The sequence below is a fragment of the Heterodontus francisci genome, chromosome 23, assembly GCF_036365525.1.
Source record: "Heterodontus francisci isolate sHetFra1 chromosome 23, sHetFra1.hap1, whole genome shotgun sequence".
NCBI lineage: Eukaryota > Metazoa > Chordata > Chondrichthyes > Heterodontiformes > Heterodontidae > Heterodontus > Heterodontus francisci.
This window is the reverse complement of record NC_090393.1, coordinates 44,658,483-44,682,348: the sequence shown is the minus strand read 5'-3', so window position 1 is coordinate 44,682,348 and position 23,866 is coordinate 44,658,483. Positions and strand designations below refer to the sequence as shown.

The following is a 23,866-nucleotide window of genomic DNA, read 5'->3' as shown; positions in this document are numbered from 1 at the left end:
ACCAGGAGCAAAGAAAGCATACATAATTGAAGTAATAGCATGCCATTTGAAATTAGAAGGACAAAGCAAACAAGAGGGTAATGCAGTTGAATTAGCTAAAATTCAGTTACAGATGGAGCAGCTTGAACTTGTCAAAGAAAAAGCAATGGAAATAAAAAGCTTGAGCTTGAAAGAGAATTGACAATGAAAAAATTTGAACTTGATGGAGAGGAAAAGGAGAAAGGGAATACCAGATTAGAAAGCGGGAACTAAGTCAAAAGAGTGGCCTTGTCTCCAAGGAACGTACCGGTGTGGAAAGACCTGTCTGCAGCTCAGGACCCAGTGGAGAGTGCTTAAATTTGTACAAGCCCTCCCAATATTTGAGGAGAGGCACGTAGAGGCATTTTTCATTTCTTTTGAAAAGATAGCCAAACAGATGAAGTGGCTGAAGGAAAGTTGGACACTGCTTATGCAAAGCAAGTTGATGGGCAGAGCTCATGAAGTTTATGCCATGCTTTCTGGGGAGGCTTTTGCAAATTGAGATGGCAAAAAAAGTCCGTGCTCGCTGCATACGAGTTAGTCCCTAAAGCTTATCGACAGAAATTTCGGAACTTCCAGAGATTATCTGCGCAGACTTGTATAGAATTTGAGAGGGTAAAGCAAATTAATTTTGATCGTTGGATACGGACACTAAAGATGGAAGCCATGTATGAGAACCTTGGGGAAATAATTCTTCTGGGAGAATTTAAAAGTTCCCTCCCTCCGTTAGTAAGAACCCATGTAGCGAACCAGAAGGTTTCAATGGCCAGACAGGCAGTGGAAATTGCTGATGATTGAGCTGTGTATAAGCCCAAACCCTTTGACCGTCACCCTCTCAAACCCGAGAAGGATAGAAGGTGGGTGTGTGAAAGGACGGCAAGTAGCCAGGGACTAGAAGGGACAACTGGGAGTGCACCAGGATCATTACCTTAGACCAGAAAGGAAGGCGTTGAGGGTAGAAGTGAGGTCTGGAAGCTTAAAGGTTAGCGTTGCCACAAGGTGGAACGCCTTCGTGCAGAATGCTGGAAGTTGAGGGGAGAGCAGCGGCAGTGAGAGTGGGAACAGGCGAGAGGAGCCAGGAGCTGAGACCTAAAGCAGCAGCGAGAGCGGCAACAGGCTAGAGGAGCCGGGCGATAAAAGGAGCTAAGACCCGAGACCAGAGGCAGCGGTGAGAGCGGCGGCGGTGAGAGACGCTCTGTTCTGTTATGTGGACCTGCTTGACCAGCAAAAATCGAACTGTGATGTCACAGGAGAGCTGTTAAGTGATTGGTGGGTATTTCTTCCTTGTCTCTTGTTTTTTTTTTTAGTTTTGGCCAAGTGATTTAAATCAGGCGACGTCATTACAGGTTAAGAGACCACTTAAATAGTTTTTTTTTTGAAATACTGAGATTCAAATTAATTAAATAGAATAGAGATGGCTAGGCAGGCGATGTGTGGGAGCTGGTGGACGCCGGTGCAATCCACGGTGACCACATCTGCAGCAAATGTTGGCTGCTTGAGGAACTTCGGCTCAAAGTTGATGAGCTGCAGTCCGAGCTGTGGACACTGCGACACATCGGGAGGGGGAGAGTTACCTGGAAACTGTGTCTCCTGAAACAGTCTCACTCCTTAGATTAACTACCTTGAATTTGGCCAGTGGTCAGGGACAGGAGAGTGTGACTGCGAGTGAGGCAGGTATGGGGATCCAGAATTTAGCTTTGGAGGAGCCTCAGCCAGTGCCCTTATCCAATAGGTACGAGGTTCTTGCTCCCAGTGTGGACGAGGGCACAGACCGTAGGGAGGATGAGCGAACTAACCACAGCACCATGGTTCAGAGCGCCATTCAAGTGGGGAGAGAAAAGAGAAATGTAGTTGTAGTAGGGGATAGCATAGTTAGGGGAGTAGATACTGTTCTCTGCAGCAAAGATAGAGAGTCCTGGAGGCTGTATTGCCTACCTGGTGCCAAGGTTAAGGACATCTCTTCTGGGCTGGCTAGGAACTTTGAGTGGGAGGGAAAAGATCCAGTTGTCGTGGTCCACGTAGGTACTGACATAGGTAGGACTAGGAAAGAGGTTCTGCTGAGGGACAATGAGCAGCTCGGGGCCAAATTACAAAGCAGAACCACAAAGGTAGTAATCTCCGGATTATTACCTGAGCCACGTGCAAATTGGCATAGGGTAAATAAGATTAGAGAGGTAAATGTGTGGCACAAAGTTTGGTGTGGGAGAAATGGGTTCCAATTCATGGGACACTGGCACCAGTACTGGGGAAAGAGAGCTGTTCTGATGGGATGGGCTTCACTTGAACCATGCTGGGACCAGTGTCCTGGCGAATCGTATAACTCGGGTTTTAGATGAGGCTTTAAACTAAATAGTGGGGGGGGGGGGTTCAAGTGAAATGAAGTTTAAAAAGTCGAAAAGTAGCGAGAGAGCAGAGGTGCAGGGTAGTGAAGGAACATACATTAATCAGAGAGTGACAGGAAGGGACAGAGAATACAAGCATAAGAGTCAAAACAGAAATTAGAACCAGAGTAGGTAAAAAGTCAAAGCTTAAGACTCTTTCTCTGAATGCATGTAGCATTTGTAACCAGATAGATGAGCTGATGGCACAGATAGAAATAAATGAATATAATTTGATAGTTATCACTGAGACGTGGTTGCAGGATGACTAGGACTGGAATCTTAATGTTCAAGGATATTCGACGTTCCGGAAGAATAGGCAGAAAGGAAAAGGAGGTGGGGTAGCTTGGTTTTTAAAGGAAGGGATCAGTGCAGTTGTGAGTAATGATATAGGGGTAATAGATGGTGATGTAGAATAAGTTTGGTTGGAAATAAGGAAAAGCAAAGGAAAGGAATCACGGGTGGGAGTGGTCTATAGGCCCCCAAAGAATAGCCTGTCTGTAGGACAAGATATTAATCAGGAAATAATGGAGGCATGTAAGAAGGGCACTGCAATTATCATGGGTGATTTTTAATCTGCTTATAGACTGGACAAATCAAATTGGCAAGGGTAGCATGGAAGACGAATTTGTAGAGTGCCTCAGGGATTGTTACTTAGAACAATACGTTGCAGAACCTACCAGGGAACAGGCTATTTTCGATTTGGTATTGTGTAATGAGGTAGGATTAATAAGAGATCTTGTAGTTAAGGATCTTTTAGGGGGAAGCAATCGTAACATGGTAGAATTTCAAATTCAGTTTGACGGTGAGCAACTCTGGACTCAAACCAGTGTCTTCAACTTAAACAAGGGCAATTACATAGGTATGAAGGAAGAGTTGTCTAAAGCAGGCTGAGAAGATAAACTACAGGGGAAGTCAGTGGATGAGCAGTGGCAGACTTTTAAGCAGATATTTCATAATGCTCAGCAAACATTTATTCCAGTCAGAAAGAAGGACTCGAAGAGAACGATGAACCACCCATGGATAACAAAGGCGTACAATGCGGCAAAAACAAGCAATAGGCCAGAGGATTGGGAATTTTTTAGAAACCAGCAGCGGATGACTTAAACTAATAAAGAGGGAGAAAATTGATTGAGAATAAATTGGCAAGAAATATAAAAACAAACAGTAAAAGCTTCTACGAGTATATTAAAAGTAAGAGAGTAGCTAAAGTAAGTGTGGGACCCTTAGAGGATGAGACTGGGGAATTAATAACAGGGAAATGGCAGATAATTTAAACCAATATTTTGCATCAGTCTTCACGGTGGGGGACACTATAAACATCCCAACAATAATAGATGAGCAAGGTGTAAATGGGAGGGAGGAACCTCTAACAATCTCTCACGAGGGAAAAGGTGCTGGACAAACTGATGGGACTGAAGGGAGACCAGTCGCCAGGACCTGATGGTCTGCATCCAAGGGTTTTAAAAGAAGTGACTGCAGAGATAGTGGAGGCATTGGTCATAATATACCAAACGTCACTGGATTCCGGTAGTGTACCAGCGGATTGGAAAACTGCTAATGTGACGCCCCTATTCAAGAAAGGAGGGATACAGAAAGCAGGAAACTACAGACCAGTTAGCTTAACATCAGTCATTGGGAAAATGCTACTGTCCATTATTAAGGAAGAAATAGGACATTTAGAAAAACATAATGCAATCAAACAGAGTCAACATGGTTTTATGAAAGGGAAATCATGTTTGACAAATTTGTTACAGTTCTTTGAGGATATAACAAGCAGAGTGGATAAAGGGGATAGTGTATTTGGATTTTCAGAAGGCGTTTGATAAGGAGCCACATGAAAAGTTATTGCACAAAATAGGAGCTCAGGGTATTGGGGGTAATCTGTTGGCATGGATTGAGGATTGGCTAACACACAGAAGGCAGAGAGTCGGGATCAATGGGTCTTTTTCTGGTTGGAAAGCCGCAACTAGTGGGGTGCCACAAGGATCAGTCCTAGGGCCTCAACTATTTACTTTCCATATTAATGACTTGGAGGAAGGGACAGAGTGTAGTGTATCCAAATTTGCTGACGATACAAAAATAGGTGGGAAGGTATGTTGTGATGAGGACACAAAGAATCTGCAAAGGAACATAGATAGGTTAAGTGAGTGGGCAAAAACTTGGCAGATGGTGTTCCATGTGGGAAAGTGTGAGGTAATCTTCTTTGGTAGGAAGAATAAAAAGATGGATTATTTAGATGGAGAAAGACTACAAAATACTGCAGTACAGAGGGATCTGGGTGTTCTTGTGCATGAAACACAAAAGGTTAGCATGCAGGTGCAGCAAGTAATTAGGAAGGCAAATTAAATTTTGGCCTTTATTGCTAGGGGGTTAGAGTTTAAAAATAGGGAAGTCTTGTTACAACTGTACCGGGTGTTGGTGAGGCCACACCTGAAGTACTGCGTACAGTTTTGGTCCCCATATTTAAAGAAGGATATACTGGCATTGGAGGCAGTTCAGAAAAGGTTCACTAGGCTGATTCCTGGGATGAAGGGGTTGTCTTATCAAGAACGGCTGAGCAGGTTAGACCTTTATTCATTGGAGTTTAGAAGAATGAGAGGTAATCTTATAGAAACGTATAAGATTTTAAGAGGGTTTGACAGGGTAGACGTTGAGAAGATGTTTCCACTAGTGGGGGAATCTCGAACTAGGAGACATAGTTACAGAATAAGGGGGCACACATTTAAAACTGAGATGCGAAGGAATTTCTTCTCTGAGGGTGGTGAATCTCTGGAATTCTCTACCTCAGAGTTGTGGAGGCTAGGTTACTAAATGTATTTAACGAGGAGAGAGATATTTTCTTGAAATCTCGGAGTCGAGGGTTAGGCGGAGCAGGCCCGAAAGAGGAATTGAGGCCTGGGACAGATAAGCCATGATCTTATTGAATGGCGGGGCAGGCTTGAGGGGCTGAATGGCCTACTGCTCCTATTTCTTATGTCCTTATGACCTATTGGGGTGCACAAGGCCAAAGCAGAGAAAGGGACGCTGACTGAGAGTACAACAGATCAGGCTATAGCTTTGACTGCAGCTTTAAGGCCAAGTAAAAAAAGCAATGTAAGTGCAAAGGGTTGTGAATAAGATACCTGAGAGTTATAGGGAATTCTTGTTCGAAAGGAAAAGTAACTGCTTATCCCTCTAGTGAGGCAGGTAAGCCTATAGTTATACTCGGATACAGGAGACAGTCAAACCTTTTGTTGGGGAAAGGCATAACATTTCCACCAGAGAGTGCACTGAATGCCAAGGTATTGGCAGGGAGTATATACCCGTACCTCTATCGGGTGCACCTTGAGTATGACTTAATGTCTGGACTGGTAACTGTAGGAGTTGTCCGTAGTTTGCCGTTAGATGGAGTTGACCTACTTCTGGGAATGAATTGGCTGGAGCAAAAGTAGTAGCTTCTCCAGTGGTCACGGAAAAACCAAGTGATGTTAGAGACAGAACAGTTACAGGAAAAGGTTCCGGCATTTTTTCCTTCATGTGTAGTAACCCAAGCAATGGCTAAACGTGTTCAATTGTCGGAGGTGAAAGTGGCACCACCGTCAGCCGAATATCTGAAACTTTCTTTGGGGATTTGGATAATCCAAAGGAAATGTTTAAAAAGTCTTCTCTGATCATGGCTCAGCAAGCCGATCCAGAGTTAAATAAAGTGGGACAATCAGCTGTAACAGAAGCTGAGACAAAAGAAGTTCCAGAAGGCTATTGTATTAAAAATGGGATTCTGATGAGGATGTGGAGACCTCCTCACAGATCTACGGACAAAGAATAGACGGTAGTTCATCAGATAGTGGTACCACCAAAGTAGCGTCTGGAACTATTAAGGATGGCGCATGAAATTCCTATACCGGGACATGTGGGGATCCTGCAGACCCAATCACGTATGTCAAAATTTTTGCTGGCCAAGTCTTTCCAAGGACATGTTGCAGTTTTGTAAAATATGCCATACGTGCCAGATTGTGGGTAAGCCGCAACCTGCCATAAAACCGGCACCTCTAATTCTCATACCAGTTTTTGGGGAATCATTTAGTTGAGTGTTGATAGACTGTGTAGGACCCTTACCGAAAACAAAAGCAGAACACCAATATATACTCACTATCGTGGATATGGCTACTCTGTTCCCAGAGGCCATTCCCTTGAGAACCATTTCTGCTAAGGTAGTGGTAGAAAAGTTAACAGTTCTTTAGTCGATATGGATTACTGATTGAGATTCAGTCGGGTCAAGGTTCCAATTTTATGTCTAAAATTATTTACGTTAGTTATGGTTAATTTAGGCATAACACAGTTAAAGTCTTCAGCATACCACCCACAGACACGAGGAGCTTTAGAAAGATACCATCAGCCCCTCAAAATGATGATCAGGGCATCATCATCTACTACTTTGGCCTCCTTGTCTCAAGAGACAATGGGTAAGTGCCTGGAGGTGGTCAGTGGTTTGTGAAGCAGCGCCTGGAGTGGTTATAAAGGCCAATTCTAGAGTGACAGACTCTTCCACAGGCGCTGCAGATAAAGTTGGTTGCCGGGGCTGTTACACAGTTGGCGCTCGCCTTGCACTTCTGTCTTTTTCCCTGCCAACAGCTAAGTCTCTTTTACTCGCCACTCTTTAGTCCCGCCTTTATGGCTGTCCGCCAGCTCTGGCGATCGCTGGCAACTGACTCCCACGACTTGTGATCAATGTCACTGGACTTCATGTCGCGTTTGCAGACGTCTTTAAAGCGGAGACAAGGATGGCCGGTGGGTCTGATACCAGTGACGAGCACGCTGTACAATGTGTCCTTGGGGATCCTGCCATCTTCCATGCGGCTCACATGGCCAAGACATCTCAAGCGCCGCTGGCTCAGTAGAGTGTATATGCTGGGGATGTTGGCCGCCTCGAGGACGTCTGTGTTGAAGATACGGTCCTGCCACCTGATGCCAAGGGTTCTCCAGAGGTAGCGAAGATGGAATGAATTGAGATGTCGCTCTTGGCTGACATACATTGACCAGGCCTCGCTGCCGTAGAGCAAGGTACTGAGGATACAGGCTTGATACACTCGGAATTTTGTGTTCCATGTCAGTGCGCCATTTTCCCATGCTCTCTTGGCCAGGGCATTCTGTCATGAATATCCCCACGATTGGGATAAAGGACTAGAATTTCTTTTGTTTGCCACTAGGTATTCATCTAATGAGTCTGCAGCTTTAGCAGGTCCTTCTGAATTAGTTACGGACATGAGATAAAAGGTCCTCTAAAACTAATTGAAAGGTATTTAGAACGGAAGGACGAATCTTCTGTGCCTTATTATGTAACCGTGTTCCGGGAACGACTCACAAGAGCTTGCAAAGTTGCTCAGGAACACCTTAAAGCTTCTGAAACAACAATGAAGAAATGGGCAGACAAGCATGCTAAGACCCAAACATTTCCACCAGGGGATGCGGTGTTAGTATTACTGTCTTTACAGGATGAACTGTTGAAAGCATGGTTCAGTGGTCCATATAAAGTGGTCAAAAGAATTTAAGTAAGTTATTTGATTGACGCCCCAGATCACTAGAAAAAGAATCGGCTATCTCATATCAGTATGTTAAAACAATATCATCGCCGGGAGGAGGAAAGCAAGCACAGATATGTTGGGTAGTAGGGACAGTGAAAAATAAAAGGGATAGTGAGGATGAGGCAGAAGGAGGCCTTGACAATTCTTAAATTCTGTTTTTCCCACACTTTGTAATGAAATGCATTCCTTGGAGGAATGAAAGTGTTATGAAGGTGCTTCTGTTTTTGGTTAAATGTTGGACCAGATTGTATTTCAGAGAGTCATCAAGGGGATACTGAAAGAAATGGTTTGGCAACAATGGCCGGAATTTTACAACCCCCTCCCACCCTCCCTAAAGAGCGGGATGGTGGCGGGAGGAGGGAGGGTAAAATGGAGCGCAAGGCTCGGGGGCCCTTACCGACCCACCCCCGCCTCTGCCGCCACTTTATGCAAGGCGGCGGCCACAAACGGCCTGCCCTCCCCAGGTCAATCAAGGCCCTTAGGTGTCCAATTAAGGGCCAGTAAAGGGCCTCTTTCCGCCGCCATGGGGATTTTGCACAAAAGGGACGGCCGGGATTGGGGGGGCCTCATGATCAGGCACCCTGTGCCCGACGGAGGGCCGCCCCCAATAACACCCAACATGTCTCCCAGTTGACCGCTCTTGCCTCACAGGGGACTGACTGATCACCCCCGGTGAGGCCCTAAAAACTTAACTTCATTCCAGGTCTCCCTGACATCTTTCTTCCGATGGTTGGGCTGCAGTCCCAGCAGTGGTTACCGCTCCCGGTGGCACTGCTGGGACAGAGAGCTGCTCGCCCGCTGATTGGCTGGCAGCTCCATTAAACAGAACGTCCTGCCTCAATGAGACGGAAGTCCCACCTCAGACCAATTAAAGGCCTGGGGACTGCACATTGCAGATCGGATCTGCAGGCCAGGTGGAGGCTGGTTCGCCACCGACTTTTCAGTCGGGGGATGGCTCCTGTCCACAGAGTGTAAAATTCCAGCCAATGTTTACTGATTGTCACATGACTCAAGTTAAATTTTTAAAAAAAGAACAAAAACCCTGGTGACGGGAAGATTTGGGCAGTGAAGTCAGTCACGTGCCCCTTAATGGGAAAAGTCTGGGAGTAGTAGTAGGCACCTAAGAGGGCAGAAAACTCAAGCTTTTGGTTGTAGTGTCAGTGCGTTTTACCTTCTGGAATGAGATAAAGTTAGCTCCTGCTGCTGAAGAAGGGTCAAGGAACGAGAGAAGACCACAACGCAGCTTGCTTTCCAGCAACTCTGTAAAAGACCCGAGAAATCCACTGTCAATTCATCTCGTCTCCTGACTTTGAAGCAAAGCCTACTAAATTAATTCTCAACGCCGCTTAAAAAGAACTGTTCTAAAAGATCTCTGACCCGTCTACGTGTACTCGGAAGTTAGACTATATGCTAGTTATGGAACGCAATATATCTCACCTGTTTTCTTAAAATGTGCAAGTATTCAGCCCAAGTGTTTTTTTTTGTCTGTATCCGAGCACTGAACCAAAAAAATCCCCTTTATTTTTACAGTTAACTGGTGTATGTATGTGTGTGAGACGGTGAAAGGCTGGGGACTTTGAAGTTTCAATCTTTGTGTTTATGCTTTACTTCCTTACTAATGAAGGCTTGTTTTATAATAAACTGATAATTCTGTTCATTAAAGAAACCTGGTTGGTATGTTCTATTCTGGGAAAAATAGAGTATATAATTGTATCGGTAAGTGGGAAAATTTAAAATATACGTTGTGACCTGTGGAGAAGTGGGACTAGAGTAAACAGTGCACTTCTCCTAAGTCGGTTGTAACATCCATTTGCCAGATATTGCCCACTCACTTAACCTATCTAAATCCCTTTGTAGCCTCCTTATGTCCTGTTCACAACTTACTTTCTTACCTATCTTTGTGTCATCAGCAATTTTAGCAACCATACCTCTGGTCCTTCATCCAAGTCATTTATATAAATGGTAAAAAATTGAGGCCCCAGCACCGATCCCTGCGGCACACCATTCGTTATATCTTGCCAACCAGGAAATGACTCATTTATGGCTACTCTCTGTTTTCTGTTCGCTAGCCAATCTTCTATCCATGCCAATATGTTATTCACTACACCATGAGCTTCGATTTTCCGCAGTAACCTTTGATGTGGCACCTTATTAAATGCCTTCTGGAAATCTAAGTGCGATACATCTACCGGTTTCCCTTTATCAACAGCACATGTTACTTCCTCAAAGAACTCCCAATAAATTGATTAAACATGATTTCCCTTTCACAAAACTATGTTGACTCTGCCTGATTACCTTGAATTTTTCTAAGTGCACTGCTATAATGTCTTTAATAATGGTTTCTAACATTTTCCCTATGACAGATGTTAAGCCAACTGGCCTGGAGTTTCCTGCTTTCTGTCTCCCTCCCTTTTTGAATAAAGGAGTTACATTGGTTAATGGAACCTTCCCCAAAGCTAGGGAATTTTGGAAAATTAAAACCAACGCATCAATTGTCTCACTGGCCACTTCCTATAGGACCCTCGGATGAAGTTCATCAGGACCCCAGGACTTGCCAGCCTGCAGCTCCAGTAGTTTGCTCAGTACCACTTCCCTGGTGATTGTAATTTTTTTTGTGTTCCTCCCTTCCATTTCCTGATTTACAGCTATTTCTGGGATGTTACTTGTATCCTGTATGGTGAAGACCAATGCAAAATACCTGCTCAATTCATCTGCCATCTCCTTACTATCTGTTTTTATATTTGTAGCTAGTTTTCTCTCGTACTCTAATCTTTCCCTTATTAATCTTGTAGTCATTCTTTGCTGTTTTTTACATTCTCTCCAATCTTCTGACCTGCCACCCATCTTTGTGCAATTATATGCTTTTTTTCTTTAAGTTTGGTACTATCTTTAACTGTTTTAGTTAACCACGGATGGTGGATCCTCTCCTTGGAATCTATCTTTCTCGTTGGAATGCATCTATTCTGTGTATTCTGAAATATCCCCTTAAATGTCTGTCACTGCATCTCTATTGACCTATCCCTTAACCTACTTTGCCAGTTCACTTTTGCTAGCTCTGCTTTCATGCCCTCATAATTGTCCTTATTTAAGTTTAAAATTTAAGTTTAAGTCTTAGCCCTACTCTTCTCTCCCTCAAACTGAATGTGAGATTCAATCATATTATGATCACTGCTGCCTAGAGGCGCCTTCACTATGACATCATTAATTCATCCTATCTCGATGCTCAATACCAGGTGTAGTATAGCCTGCTCTCTGGTTGTCTCCAGAACGTGCAGTTCTTAAAAAAAAAACTATCCCGAAAAGATTCTATGAACCCCTCATCTTTGGCCATCTGGTTTCTCCAGTCTGTATGTAGATTAAAATCCCCCATGATTATCGCCGTACCTTTGTGACAAGCACCCATTATTTCTTCCTTTTTACCCCATCCTACTGTGTGGTTACTGTTACGGTGCCTGTACACCACTCCCACAAGTGACTTCTTGCCTTTTTCATTTCTCATCTCGATCCAAACCACCACCTGTGTCTGCCTCTGAGGGACCTGCTATTCTATTCCTTTTTGCATACTTGTAAAAGTCCTTACAATCTGTTGTATATTTCTTTCTAGTTTATCACATATTCTCTTTCTCCCTCTACCATTTCCTTGGCCATCCTTTATTTTTTCTTTTCAAAAAGAAAATCCTTTCAATCCTGAGGCTCGCTCCTTTTTTTTTTAGCAACGTTGTAAGCTTTTTCTTTTAATCTTCTACTATAGTTAACTTCTGTCATTAGCCATGATTGTACTGCTTTTCCAGTGGAGTTTTTATTCCTCCAGAAAACATATATTCATTGAGAATTATGAATTACTTCTTTAAATGGTTGCCACTACTTATTTACTGTCATCTTTTAATCTAATATCCCAATCTACCTCAGCTAACTGGGGTGGCGCAGCACCGCAGCCTCACAGCTCCAGCGACCCGGATTCAATTCCGGGTACTGCCTGTGTGGAGTTTGCAAGTTCTCCCTGTGTCTGCGTGGGTTTCTTCCAGGTGCTCTGGTTTCCTCCCACATGCCAAAGACTTGCAGGTTGATAGGTAAATTGGCCATTAGAAATTGCCCCTAGTATAGGTAGGTGGTAGGGAAAATATAGGGACAGGTGGGGATGTGGTAGGAATATGGGATTAGTGTTCTTTCTTTGGGCCTCCTTATCTCGAGAGACAATGGATACGCGCCTGGAGGTGGTCAGTGGTTTGTGAAGCAGCGCCTGGAGTGGCTATAAAGGCCAATTCTAGAGTGACAGGCTTTTCCACAGGTGCTGCAGAGAAATTTGTTTGTCGGGGCTGTTGCACAGTTGGCTCTCCCCTTGTGCCTCTGTCTTTTTTCCTGCCAACTACTAAGTCTCTTCGACTCGCCACATTTTAGCCCCATCTTTATGGCTGCCCGCCATAGGTAAGTGGTAGGGAAAATATAGGGACAGGTGGGGATGTGGGTAGGAATATGGGATTAGTGTAGGATTAGTATAAATGGGTGGTTGATGGTCGGCAGAGACTCGGTGGGCCGAAGGGCCTGTTTCAGTGCTGTATCTCTAAACTAACTCACTTCGCATATCTGCATAATTGGTTTTGTTTAAATCTAAGACCTAGTTTCAGAATTAATTACATGATTCTCCAGCTTAACATGTAATTCTTCATTATATGATATAAGGATGATTCTATTAGGAAGCTAAGAGGATCCTTTGCCATAAGATTGCCAATTAACCCTGTCTCATTGCACAATACTACATCTAAATAACCTATTTAACCTGTTCTTCAGTTGGTTCCAGAAAGTTGCTGCCACTACATTCTATGAACTTTTTCTGAAAGCTACTTTTGCAATTTTATTTGGCCAGTCTTGTATGAAGATTAACTGCCACCCCGCCACCTCCCACCCACCACTATCCCCAGGCCAGGAATATGGCATTGTCTTTGTTAAATGACCCTCTGATTTTCTGATTTACACTCTGTCCCAACACTATTATCACTTTGAGAGGACCAACAAACTACTCCCACTAGTGTTTTATGCCCTTTGTTATTTCTTAAATCCACCATTCTCATTCTACATCCTGATTTTCTGATTTTCTGGGCTAAGATCCTTTCTCATTACTGCCTTTATCTCATTTATTATCAGGTCAACCCCACTTCTTTTCATTTTGCCTATCTCTTTTTTTAAAAAAAACAGGCATCCTAGAATATTTGGATCTCCACTTTGGTCACTTTGCAACCATGTCTCAGTAATGGCTACTAGATCAAACCCAGTTATCTCTATTTTTGCCACTATTTTTCCCTGATGTGGCCTTAGTCATCGCTTCATGTTCTGTTACGATTAAACTCTCCTGAATAGATCTGAATCTTATCATTCTATATCTTTTTCAAAATCTGAATTTAAAAAAACTCAAATTTCTAATGAAAATAGTTGTCTGCCCGTAAATACAGGATTTTATATAAGCATATTGTAATTGTGACACAAACTATTCCTTCAAAACATACACAGCCAATGTACAGGTTCTTGCACGGTGTGACGTTGATCTTGTCTTATGCTTCTGTGCAGGCTATGGAGCTACAGATAAAGAAGCAGTTCCAAGACACTTGTAAAGTCCAAACAAAACAATACAAAGCACTGAGGAACCACCAGCTGGAGGTAACTCCAAAAAGTGACCACAAGATGGTCCTAAAAGCACTTAAAGAGGAACAGACAAGGAAACTGGCCATCCTGGCAGAACAGTATGAACAAAGTATCAATGAGATGATGGCCTCACAGGCGGTATGTAATCTGGTTAAGCTCCGGGTTTTGAAGTAGCAGGTTCCTTTAAAGACCCTTGGTATCTCTTAAGACAAGACTGCTCTGTACCTTTGCGAATCATTGCCTATGATCTTTGCCCTTAATCTGTGGCTTTTAGTTATTGCCCTTTTTAAAAAAATTATATATGAAGAAAGCTTTAAATGTGCAGTCCTCATCAACATATCTTCCACACCCCTTCTTGTTATCTTGGTGTGAGCCTTGGCTCAGTGGTAGCACTCAGGTGATTTCCGGCTCTGTCCTAAATGTTAATATCTGAGGAGCTCTATGGTTGATGGACCTATATGTCCCTTGATGTCTTTGCTCTGACATTCCAATCCGCCCAGTTGAATTTGTGAAATCTTCAGAAGAGTTTATGTTCCAGTATGCTAAGGCAGCTAACGAGTAGAGAGTTTAATGTTGCATCTGCTACATTTTCCTATCTCCAGAAATGGCACTTTTAGTATTAAAATACTTAGATATCTTTTGGATTCTTGTTATATTTTAGGCTAATCACAAAATTAAGAATTGTCATTATATTGCTATAATAGCATTTTCCTGCAATATAGTAGAAGTTTGATATGCTTTTAATCTGGAAAAATGGATAATAGATGAAATATTAAAACATAGCAATTTCCCCATGAAAATTTTTTTGTGCCTCTTCATGACAGTTTGGTGCTTTTGTAATTTGTAGATTCCAAAGTGGTCAGCTTGTTATATACTGAAATGCTACAAGGGATTAGACTGTCCACTTGAAATTCTACAAGTGCCTATAATTTCTGCTTTAGGACACTTGCAGGTTCCTTAGGATCCCTTAAACTCTAAATATACACTTGAAATTCTTTCAAAAGCATGGAAAAATACCTATGCTGGATCTCAACGTGCTTTTACTCAAAGTTAATAAGATTTTACCAGGACTGCTACAAAATGACTACGATCTAGAATCTTATGAATATGGGCAGGATTTTTGTTAAAAAATTCTCTTAGTATGAGTTTACTGTTATAAAGAAAAGGCCTTTTTCTAAATGGAATCGAACCCGTTCCACCGTTCAGTGAGATCATGGCTGATCTGCAACCTAACTCCATATATCCATTTTTCCACATATCTCTTAATACCTTTGGTTAACAAAAATCTGTCAATCTCAAATTTAAAATTTACAATTAATGTAGCATCAATTGCCATTTGTGGCAGGGTTTTCCAAACTTCTACCACCTTTTGAGATATTTCCTAATTTCACTGCTGAAATTAATAAACTAATAGTAACCTTATCTTGTTTTTAAATTTAAATAGCTACATAAATTTTGGAATACTAACCTCCACGAATATTCTAGTGACTCGGCAGGATTTCTTTTGAATTACTATGACTGTTGCACATTGTACTTCGTAGATACCACATTGACAAAGTTCTGAATAGTTTTATTAACCGTTCATATTAATCCGTGAAATTGCATAAACAGTGACCTTTTTTGTATTTGTAGACCAATATACATAAGGAAGCAATCTGTTTGAGAAGGTTTATAATAAGGAAGACGATAGAGCCACTATGAAGTAGAAGTGATCAGTCTTCAACTGCTTGTTTCTTGAGGGGCCCCTGCCATTGTCCCATTTTTTTACTTCAACAGTTAACTTTTATCTTTCTGTAGTTAATTTATCTGAAATGTTTGCTTAATGGTGAATGGTGATGAAATGGGGAAAAGTCACTGAATCTAGCCCTGTACTTCTATTGGGGTTTTAGCGCTCTCAGCCATTACCCACGGTGGTTCAATGAATTTATTAGTTTATCTTATACACGCAGCCTAAAGCCTACCCTTCATAAAAAATTTAGAGATTCTCACTCCTGAAGATCTAACCCACTGTTCTTTTTGTCTGAGATTGAAAGATCAATTTGCTGTGTCCTAGAAATTTCTGGATGAGTACAGTGGTATTGACCTTTATTTTTAAAATATTTAGCTGCGGCTTGATGAGGCACAGGAAGCAGAGTGCCAAGCCCTGAAACATCAGCTTCAGCAGGAAATGGAGCTACTCAATGCCTACCAGAGTAAAATTAAGATGCAGACTGAAGCACAGCATGAACGAGAGCTTCAGAAACTGGAGCAGCTGGTGTCGCTGCGCAGAGCACGCCTTGAACAAAAGGTCAGTTCCAATCAAAACTGCATAGTTCCTAGTGTTATAGCATTGCATCTTTTTCCAAAGCTTTTTATAAATATGGCAAGCTGTGTGGTGTAATAAGTTCCCTTTATAAAATAAATTATCATTTTAAAATGGCAATTAAATTTTTACATTAAGCGCCAGAAGATCATCAAAGTTCCTAATGGGCAGAAACTTAGCACAGCATGTTGAATACTGTGTTTTGTGATGCTGTCCACCATGTTGGAACATCAACATGGGTCACAATGGAGGGCTGGGCATGGCTTCACCACCATTATCCTTCTCCCTTGATAAATTGAGTTCACAATCTCAATTGTGGTTCCTTGTATTGGTGATAAAATGCGCGATGCTTCCCAACAGTGAGGGAGGGATCAGTTCGCTCCAGGCTGTAGTCTCATGCCACAAGTTGCCAGATTGAGTGCCATTGATTTTCCTGAATTCTGGTTGTATATCAGTAGATGGTGTGTCATACAATAAAAATTCTAAAACTAGAAAGCTTTTTCTTTTCAACATATTACTGTTGTTACGACCAGTTGAGAAAGAGGCCTGGGGGTCCCTTTCAGCCTTCACCTTGTCCTACTGTAACAACAGGGTTTAATTTTAAACACACTTTTTTAGCTCCCCCTTCGTGAATCCTTGTTCACCGCTTTCCAATTATAAGGCAAAGAAATCAGCACAAACAGGCTTTCTTAGGTTTAAAGAGGAAAAGTGAAATTTTATTTAAACTTAAACTCGAGTCTTAGAGCGATACAGCACTGAAGCAGGCCCTTCGGCCCACCAAGTCTGTGCCGACCATCAACCACCCATTTATGCTAATCCTACATTAATCCCGTATTCCCTACCACATCCCCACCTTCCCTCAATTCACCTACCACCTACCTATACTAGGGGCAATTTACAATGGCCAATTTACCTATCAACCTGCAAGTCTTTCGCTTGGTCTACTTTGGTTAATGCCTACGGATACACGACGCGCCCACGCTAGCACGCATATGTGATATACACATGCAGATAGGGACAGAAAAGAGGAGAAGTAAAGTGGAAAAGTTTGAGGCAATATCTGACGAGTTTTTGTTATGGGTCTTCGAGCTCACTGTAGAGTCCTTGCTTATAAGTAGATCTGTTGGGGCCCAGTATTATTCTTAAACCTTGTTTCCTGTAGGAGACTTTTCTCTCGGGGTTCATGTGTCTTCAGTGGATTTTTGAAGTTCCGTGAGAAAGACATGGGAGCAGACAGACAGACAGGAGGTCGTCTTCAGTCCCAGAGCATTCTGCTTTTCTGCCAGTTCAAACACTGTCTCTCTAATTTAAAGCTCTCAGTTCAAACTCTGCATCAGCCAGTTAGTCATGTGGCTAACTGCTCTGACCACTTCTGTTTGTGGGTTGTATTGGAGCAGGGGATAGCTCCTTCCCAAACACTGTCTGTTACTATGCAAAAATGTCTTTCCAGCCAGGGGCTTGGCAACCCCTTGTCCCAGGCCTTCTCTTCACAGCAACAATTTGAAATTTAATGTCCATGTGGCGAAAGTAATGTGCCTCATTCTTGGGCAGGTGGGGGCCTGCATGACACTGTCCTTTCATGGTAATCGTTAATAATCCAGGTCCTGATAATGAAATTGCCCCCTCTTCCTAGTGGACTACAAGGATCAAGTGGAATCAGATAAAGCTGTTTCAGTCCAGTTTCTACAGGGCATAAATACACCTTTTTGAGGTTCAGCCATATTGATAGGACACTGATCGGGAGGGGAGCTTTACTCTGAATTTAACTTGTCACTTGAAGCTAATAATACCTCAGAAAAAGTTCTGTTGTCAAATATTGCCAATCTCTGTGGTATCTGTATTTAGAGCACAGATGCTATGACTTGTAAAGTATGCAGTAGTTACTAATGTGAATCATTACATCAGTTGTACCACAAAAATAACTCAATTCCTACAATATTTTACTTATCTGGGTTAAGTGCATAACAGGAAGACAGAACATGTTATAGCATCAATTCACTTCAAAATGGGACATTGTATTGAGGCAAGTTATAGTTGGTATATTTTAATGTACATTTTAAGAATTTAGATTGGGGGCGGCTGTTTGAGGGTAAATCAACATCTGACATGTGGGAGTCTTTCAAACCTTGGATAACGCGGGATATTGTGAGCCTATTCAAAAAGAAAAAGGAAGCATTCGTAAGGGCTGGAAGGCTGGGAACAGACAAAGCCCTGGAGGAATATATAGAAAGTAGGGAGGAATTTAAGCAAGGAGTCAGGAGGGCTAAAAGGGGTCATGAAAAGTCATTGGCAAACAGGATTAAGGAGAATCCCAAGGCTTTTTATACGTGTAAAAAGAGCAAGAGGGTAGCCAGGGAATGGGTTGGCCCACTCAAGGACAGAGGATGGAATCTATGCGTGGAGCCAGAGGCAATGGGCGTGGTACTAAATGAGTACTTTGCATCAGTATTCACCAAAGAGAAGGACTTGATGGATGATGAGTCGAGGGAAGGGAGTGTAGATAGCCTGGGTCATGTCGATATCAAAAAGGAGGAGGTGTTGGGCGTCTTGAAAAACATTAAGGTAGATAAGTCCCCAGGGCCTGATGGGATCTACCCCAGAATACTGAGGGAGGCAAGGGAGGAAATTGCTGGGGCCTTGACAGAACTCTTTGTATCCTCATTGGCTACAGGTGAGGTCCCAGAGAACTGGAGAATAGTCAGTGTTGTTCCTTTGTTTAAGAAGGGTAGCAAGGATAATCCAGGAAATTGTAGGCTGTTGAGCCTTACGTCAGTGGTAGGGAAATTATTGGAGGGGATTCTTCGGGACAGGATTTACTCCCATTTGGAAACAAATGAACTTATTAGCGAGAGGCAGCATGGTTTTGTGAAGGGAGGTTGTGTCTCACTAACTTGATCGAATTTTTTGAGGAAGTGACGAAGATGATTGATGAAGGAAGGGCAGTGGATGTTGTCTACATGGACTTCAGTAAAGCCTTTGACAAGGTCCCTCATGGCAGACTGGTACAAAAGTTGAAGTCACACGATGGATACAGAGCTGGCTCGGTCACAGAAGACAGAGGGTAGTAGTGGAAGGGTGCTTTTCTGAATGGAGGGCTGTGCCTAGTGGTTTTCTGCAGGGTTCAGTGCTGGGACCTTTGCTGTTTGTATTATATATAAATGATTTGGAGGAAAATGTAGCTGGTCTGATTAGTCAGTTTGCAGACAACACAAAGGTTTGTGGAGTTGCAGAAAGTGATGAGGATTGTCAGAGGATACAGCAGGATATTGATCGGTTGGAGACTTGGGCGGAGAAATGGCAGATGGAGTTTAATCCAGACAAATGTGAGGTAATGCATTTTGGAAGGTCTAATACAGGTGGGAAGTACACAGTAAATGGCAGAACCCTTAGGAGTATTGACAGGCAGAGAGATCTGGGCGTACAGGTCCACAGATCACTGAAAGTGGCAATGCAGGTGGATAAGGTAGTCAAGAAGGCATACGGCATGCTTTCCTTCATCAGTCGGGGCATAGAGTATAAAAATTGGCAAGTCATGCTGCAGCTGTACAGAACTTTAGTCAGGCCACACTTGGAATATTGCGTGCAATTCTGGTCGCCACACTACCAGAAGGATGTGGAGACTTTGGAGAGGGTACAGAAGAGGTTTACCAGGATGTCGCCTGGTCTGGAGGGTATTAGCTATGAGGAGAGGTTGGATAAACTCGGATTGTTTTCACTGGAACGACGGAGGTGGAGGGATGACATGATAGAGGTTTACAAAGTTATGAGTGGCATGGACAGAGTGGATAGTCAGAAGCTTTTTCCCAGGGTGGAAGAGTCAGTTACTAGAGGACATAGGTTTAAGGTGTGAGGGGCAAAGTTTAGAGGGGATGTGCGAGGCAAGTTTTTTACACAGAGGGTGGTGAGTGCCTGGAACTTGCTGCCAGGGAAGGTGGTGGAAGCAGGTACGCTAGCGACGTTTAAGAGACATCTTGACAAATACATGAATAGGATGGGAATAGAGGGATACGGACCCCGGAAGCGTAGAAGGTTTTAGTTTAGATAGACATCAAGATCGGCGCAGGCTTGGAGGGCCGAATGGCCTGTTCCTGTGCTGGACTGTTGTTTGTTCTTTAATGAAATGTTAACCAGTAAATAAATATTCATTTTTTCTTTCAATACAACATTTCCCATTTTAGTATATAATTTCTAAAAAGCCAACCATGCACTCCATTTCTTTGACATGTTTGCTAAATTTTTAACTAAAATTATTTGTAATTTATAACTGTCAGGATTCATGTGCTGTTGATGAGATCTTATTGTGAATAAATTAGCTAATTATTTGCCTACGTAACAGGGGATGTCCTGATCCATGTTATGGATGTCAGTTGAGGAGTTCAGACTTGGATGTGATTTCCCCTGTAGCTCACCAACATTCAGTGGGCTTCCATGTGAAGAATGACCATTTGTTGATGCACGAGATGGCTTCCTGTGGGAACCATAGGAAGGGGGAGGTGACTTAGAAAAGTTGATTCTATTTGGATTCTGAAAATGCTATTGGTACTATATATTTTGGGAAGAAAAGTGTTACGTTACAATTTTTAAAAATAAATCTCCATTTATTTCCTTCAAGATTGAAGAGGAACTGGCTGCACTTCAGAAAGAGCGCACTGAGAGAATACGAAATTTATTGGAAAGACAAGGGCGGGAAATTGAGAGCTTTGACATGGAAAGCCTCAGACTTGGGTTTGGAAATTTGGTTACATTGGACTATCCCAAGGAAGACTATAGATGAAAAACATTGCCGTAACCTTGCCCAGGTATCCTATCATGGACTCACTTATTGAGGGCAGACATCACCTCTGGACTAGTGCCTGTACAGTCCTTAAATTTCCTTTTAATCAGGGCCCCATTGTTAATGTTAACAAGAATGCTGACCATTTGTTGGTCATCTTTTAAAGTGACACAGTATTGATATATGTGCAATCATACTTTTTGTGAAATTGGAAAGCAGGATGTACATCGCTTATATGATCATGCATTACAAATAATTTGTAAATCTGTGCAGAAAGACAAATGTTATATCTGCAGCCTTATCTTATTCGCTGCTATCTTTCTTTCGGTATTTATTCATCAGGAAATTTTATTAAGATTGAATAATTTGATACAAAAGAATTTGATGTACATGTCAATCATACAAAGTGCTTCTGGGAAATAGAGTTTTAAAAAGAAATGCTGGCAAGGGTATCCTGGCCCAGTGTTAATCATATATATATATATATATAAAAAAATCAATTTCTGCTGTGGCAGATGATGTGCATACTGTATGTGAATCCTGGGACCCAAGTAGCACAATAGGGCCAAGGCACTATCACATATATTGTATAGATGGAATTCAGGAGAGCTTTTACTTATTTTCATAAAGTATTTTAATGTTTCCTCAAATTAATTTTTTAATGATTTTTCGTTCAGTAAGGTAAATCTGGCTGTCAGTGGGATCTTCTAATGGAATTTTCCATCTAGAACATAAATGTTGCTTACTCATACTACAAGCTGTGTATTTTCTTACAAAACAAACCAGTAAGATGCTTTACTATTGCATGCACTCAGATTTTTTTCAGGTAAAATAGCATGACTGTCAAGGCAAAAGTAAGCTTTTAATCATATTTGTAAATAAAAGTGCTCACCACACTGTTTTGAGAGTTATTTTAGCAGATTGTATCTTGAAATTTGCAGCCATTTTCCCTTTTAGGTGTAGTTTCAAAGAAATGTCGAATGGGACTCCTGTATGGCCTAGTATGACTGTTGTCAAAGCGTTTGTGATGACTTTTAAGTTTTTCATAAGCATATCGATGTTGTTCAGAGTTGGGGTAATTTTGCAGTACTCTGTTTCACAGATTGGGTGACCCATCAGATAATCCAACCTGGGTTAATGGGAGGGAAGGTTCCGTTCGTTATTCTTGAAGCATCAAGTCCCCACTTTGTGGGCACTCGCGTTCTCTAGCCCAGGGGAAAATGCATGCTTGTAAGAATTTATGGAACTGGATATTGAGACTCTATTTATGGTTCATTCTTCAAAATAAACTTTCTTCAGTCACCTTTCCTACTTGTACATCTCAGCTAAAGTTATATTTTAAAAGGCCAGGACTAGTGCAATATGGACTGCAGCAGTTCAAGAAGGCAGCTCACCACCACCTTCTCAAGGGCAATTAGGGATGGGCAATAAATGCTGGCATAGCCAGTGACGCCCACATCCCATGAATGAAGAATAAAAAAAAAAATCTATGATTATATTGTGGCTTACTCTGAAAAGTACTTCGATGGCTTTTCCTGAAATAAACCTGCTTAACTTCTGCAGTTTTAGTGGGTGTGACTCAGTCTCAATCTGGTTTCTGCTGGATGTACAGAATTCTTCTAAACTTGGCAAGTCTCACTTTATGATGGTTTTGTGGGGGAAATCAAAGTAGAATTTTTGAAGCTCTTTGGATTGTATTGAATTTATAATACTTAGCTTGGAGGTACTTTCTCCTGTTGAGAAGAGAAACATTATTTCCTAGCACAGTCCTCCTTCACTTTTAATGAGCAGAAATATTTCTCTTCCTTTCCTCCCCAATTCCAATCAAAGGGAACAATATTATTGTAAGTTTGAGTCCACGTTTGGGACCTTCAGTTCTTACTAGTCACTGACCACTCTGGGTGCGAGGCATTTGGTATAAGCAGTGGTAAGTTTATTAAGTGGAAGCACAAGTAGTCACACTCTGTTCTTACGAACACCGGCTCCGGACTCTCCAGTTGATGGGGGTGCTGTCTCCTGCTCTGTTCTCGATGCTGCGGCGTTCTTGTTGACCATAATCTGTTTCCTTTCTCTTGGTTGTTTTTTTTAAGGGTCACAAGACGACTCCTCTTGTACCCTTTTTGAGTTCAGCCTTGTGCTGTTAGGTGACTAATTAGTTTACCCTTGAGTAGGGTGAAAGCTCATCTTAACCAATCTGATTAGTTTGCTATCATTTTATTATTGTCCATTACTATATACATGTCCCTCATGCACGGCATTTTTGTTTACTAAGTAGGAGACCCTTTAGCTGACATAACATAGTTCTTTAACTTTGCTGTTATCGTCTTATAGAGCTCGGCAGACGAAAATGCTTATCCAGGCGTTCAAGCAGCCACAAAGGTCAGAAGACTTCCTGGACTAAGCTTTTATAACAGCTTGATATTTCTTTCCACTATCCTCCATACATCGGAATCTTACATTATTTAAAAATGTTGCCTCACTTGGCATTTTCTGAATTCATACTTCCATATTAACCTACATATTCCCCAGCTTGAGGGTGAAACGAAGCTAATCCCTCAAAATTACTGTATATAATGACAGTACACTCGATTCATGTAATTACATTATTCTACGAACACGTGTGGCAAATATTTATTTTATTTTATTTTTATTTATTTAGAGATACAGCACTGAAACTGGCCCTTCAGCCCACCGAGTCTGTGCTGACCATCAACCACCCATTTTATACTAATCCTACATTAATCCCATATTCCCTACCACATCCCCACAATTCTCCGACCACCTACCTACACTAGGGGCAATTTACAATGGCCAATTTACCTATCAACCTGCAAGTCTTTGGCTGTGGGAGGAAACCGGAGCGCCCAGCGGAAACCCATGCGGTCACAGGGAGAACTTACAAACTCCACACAGGCAGTACCCAGAATCGAACCCGGGTCACTGGAGCTGTGAGGCTGCGGTGCACGCCACTGTGCCGCTTTAAGCTCCGATGTTCGGGCATCTAGTTCCATCTTCCTTGGCTTGTGTTACTCTGGGTTCATCTGTGAAGAACGTATCCTCAGCTTTCGTCCAATTGAAGTGTGTTCCTGCATGATCTCAAAGGAATGCATAGCTCTCTGCTCTGAATATTTGTTGGCCCGAGATTGCGTTTATACAGCATCTTCATGTTCATTCGTACAAGATAAGAGATCAC

The 23,866-nt window shown here is 42.2% G+C and overlaps 1 protein-coding gene across 2 annotated transcripts in view; it reads left to right on the top strand.

The window, feature by feature from the left end:
- Positions 1-21,569, top strand: part of taok3a (TAO kinase 3a) — a 184,487-nt gene extending 162,918 nt beyond the window's left edge. For both annotated transcript variants that reach the window (XM_068055185.1, XM_068055184.1), the window contains 3 exons: positions 13,523-13,735; positions 15,702-15,884; positions 20,512-21,569. In XM_068055185.1, coding sequence (XP_067911286.1) covers positions 13,523-13,735; positions 15,702-15,884; positions 20,512-20,673 — 558 coding nt within the window. In that variant the 3' untranslated portion in view covers positions 20,674-21,569. The remainder of the gene's footprint in view (positions 1-13,522; positions 13,736-15,701; positions 15,885-20,511) is intronic.
- The last annotated feature ends 2,297 nt before the right edge of the window (positions 21,570-23,866 follow it).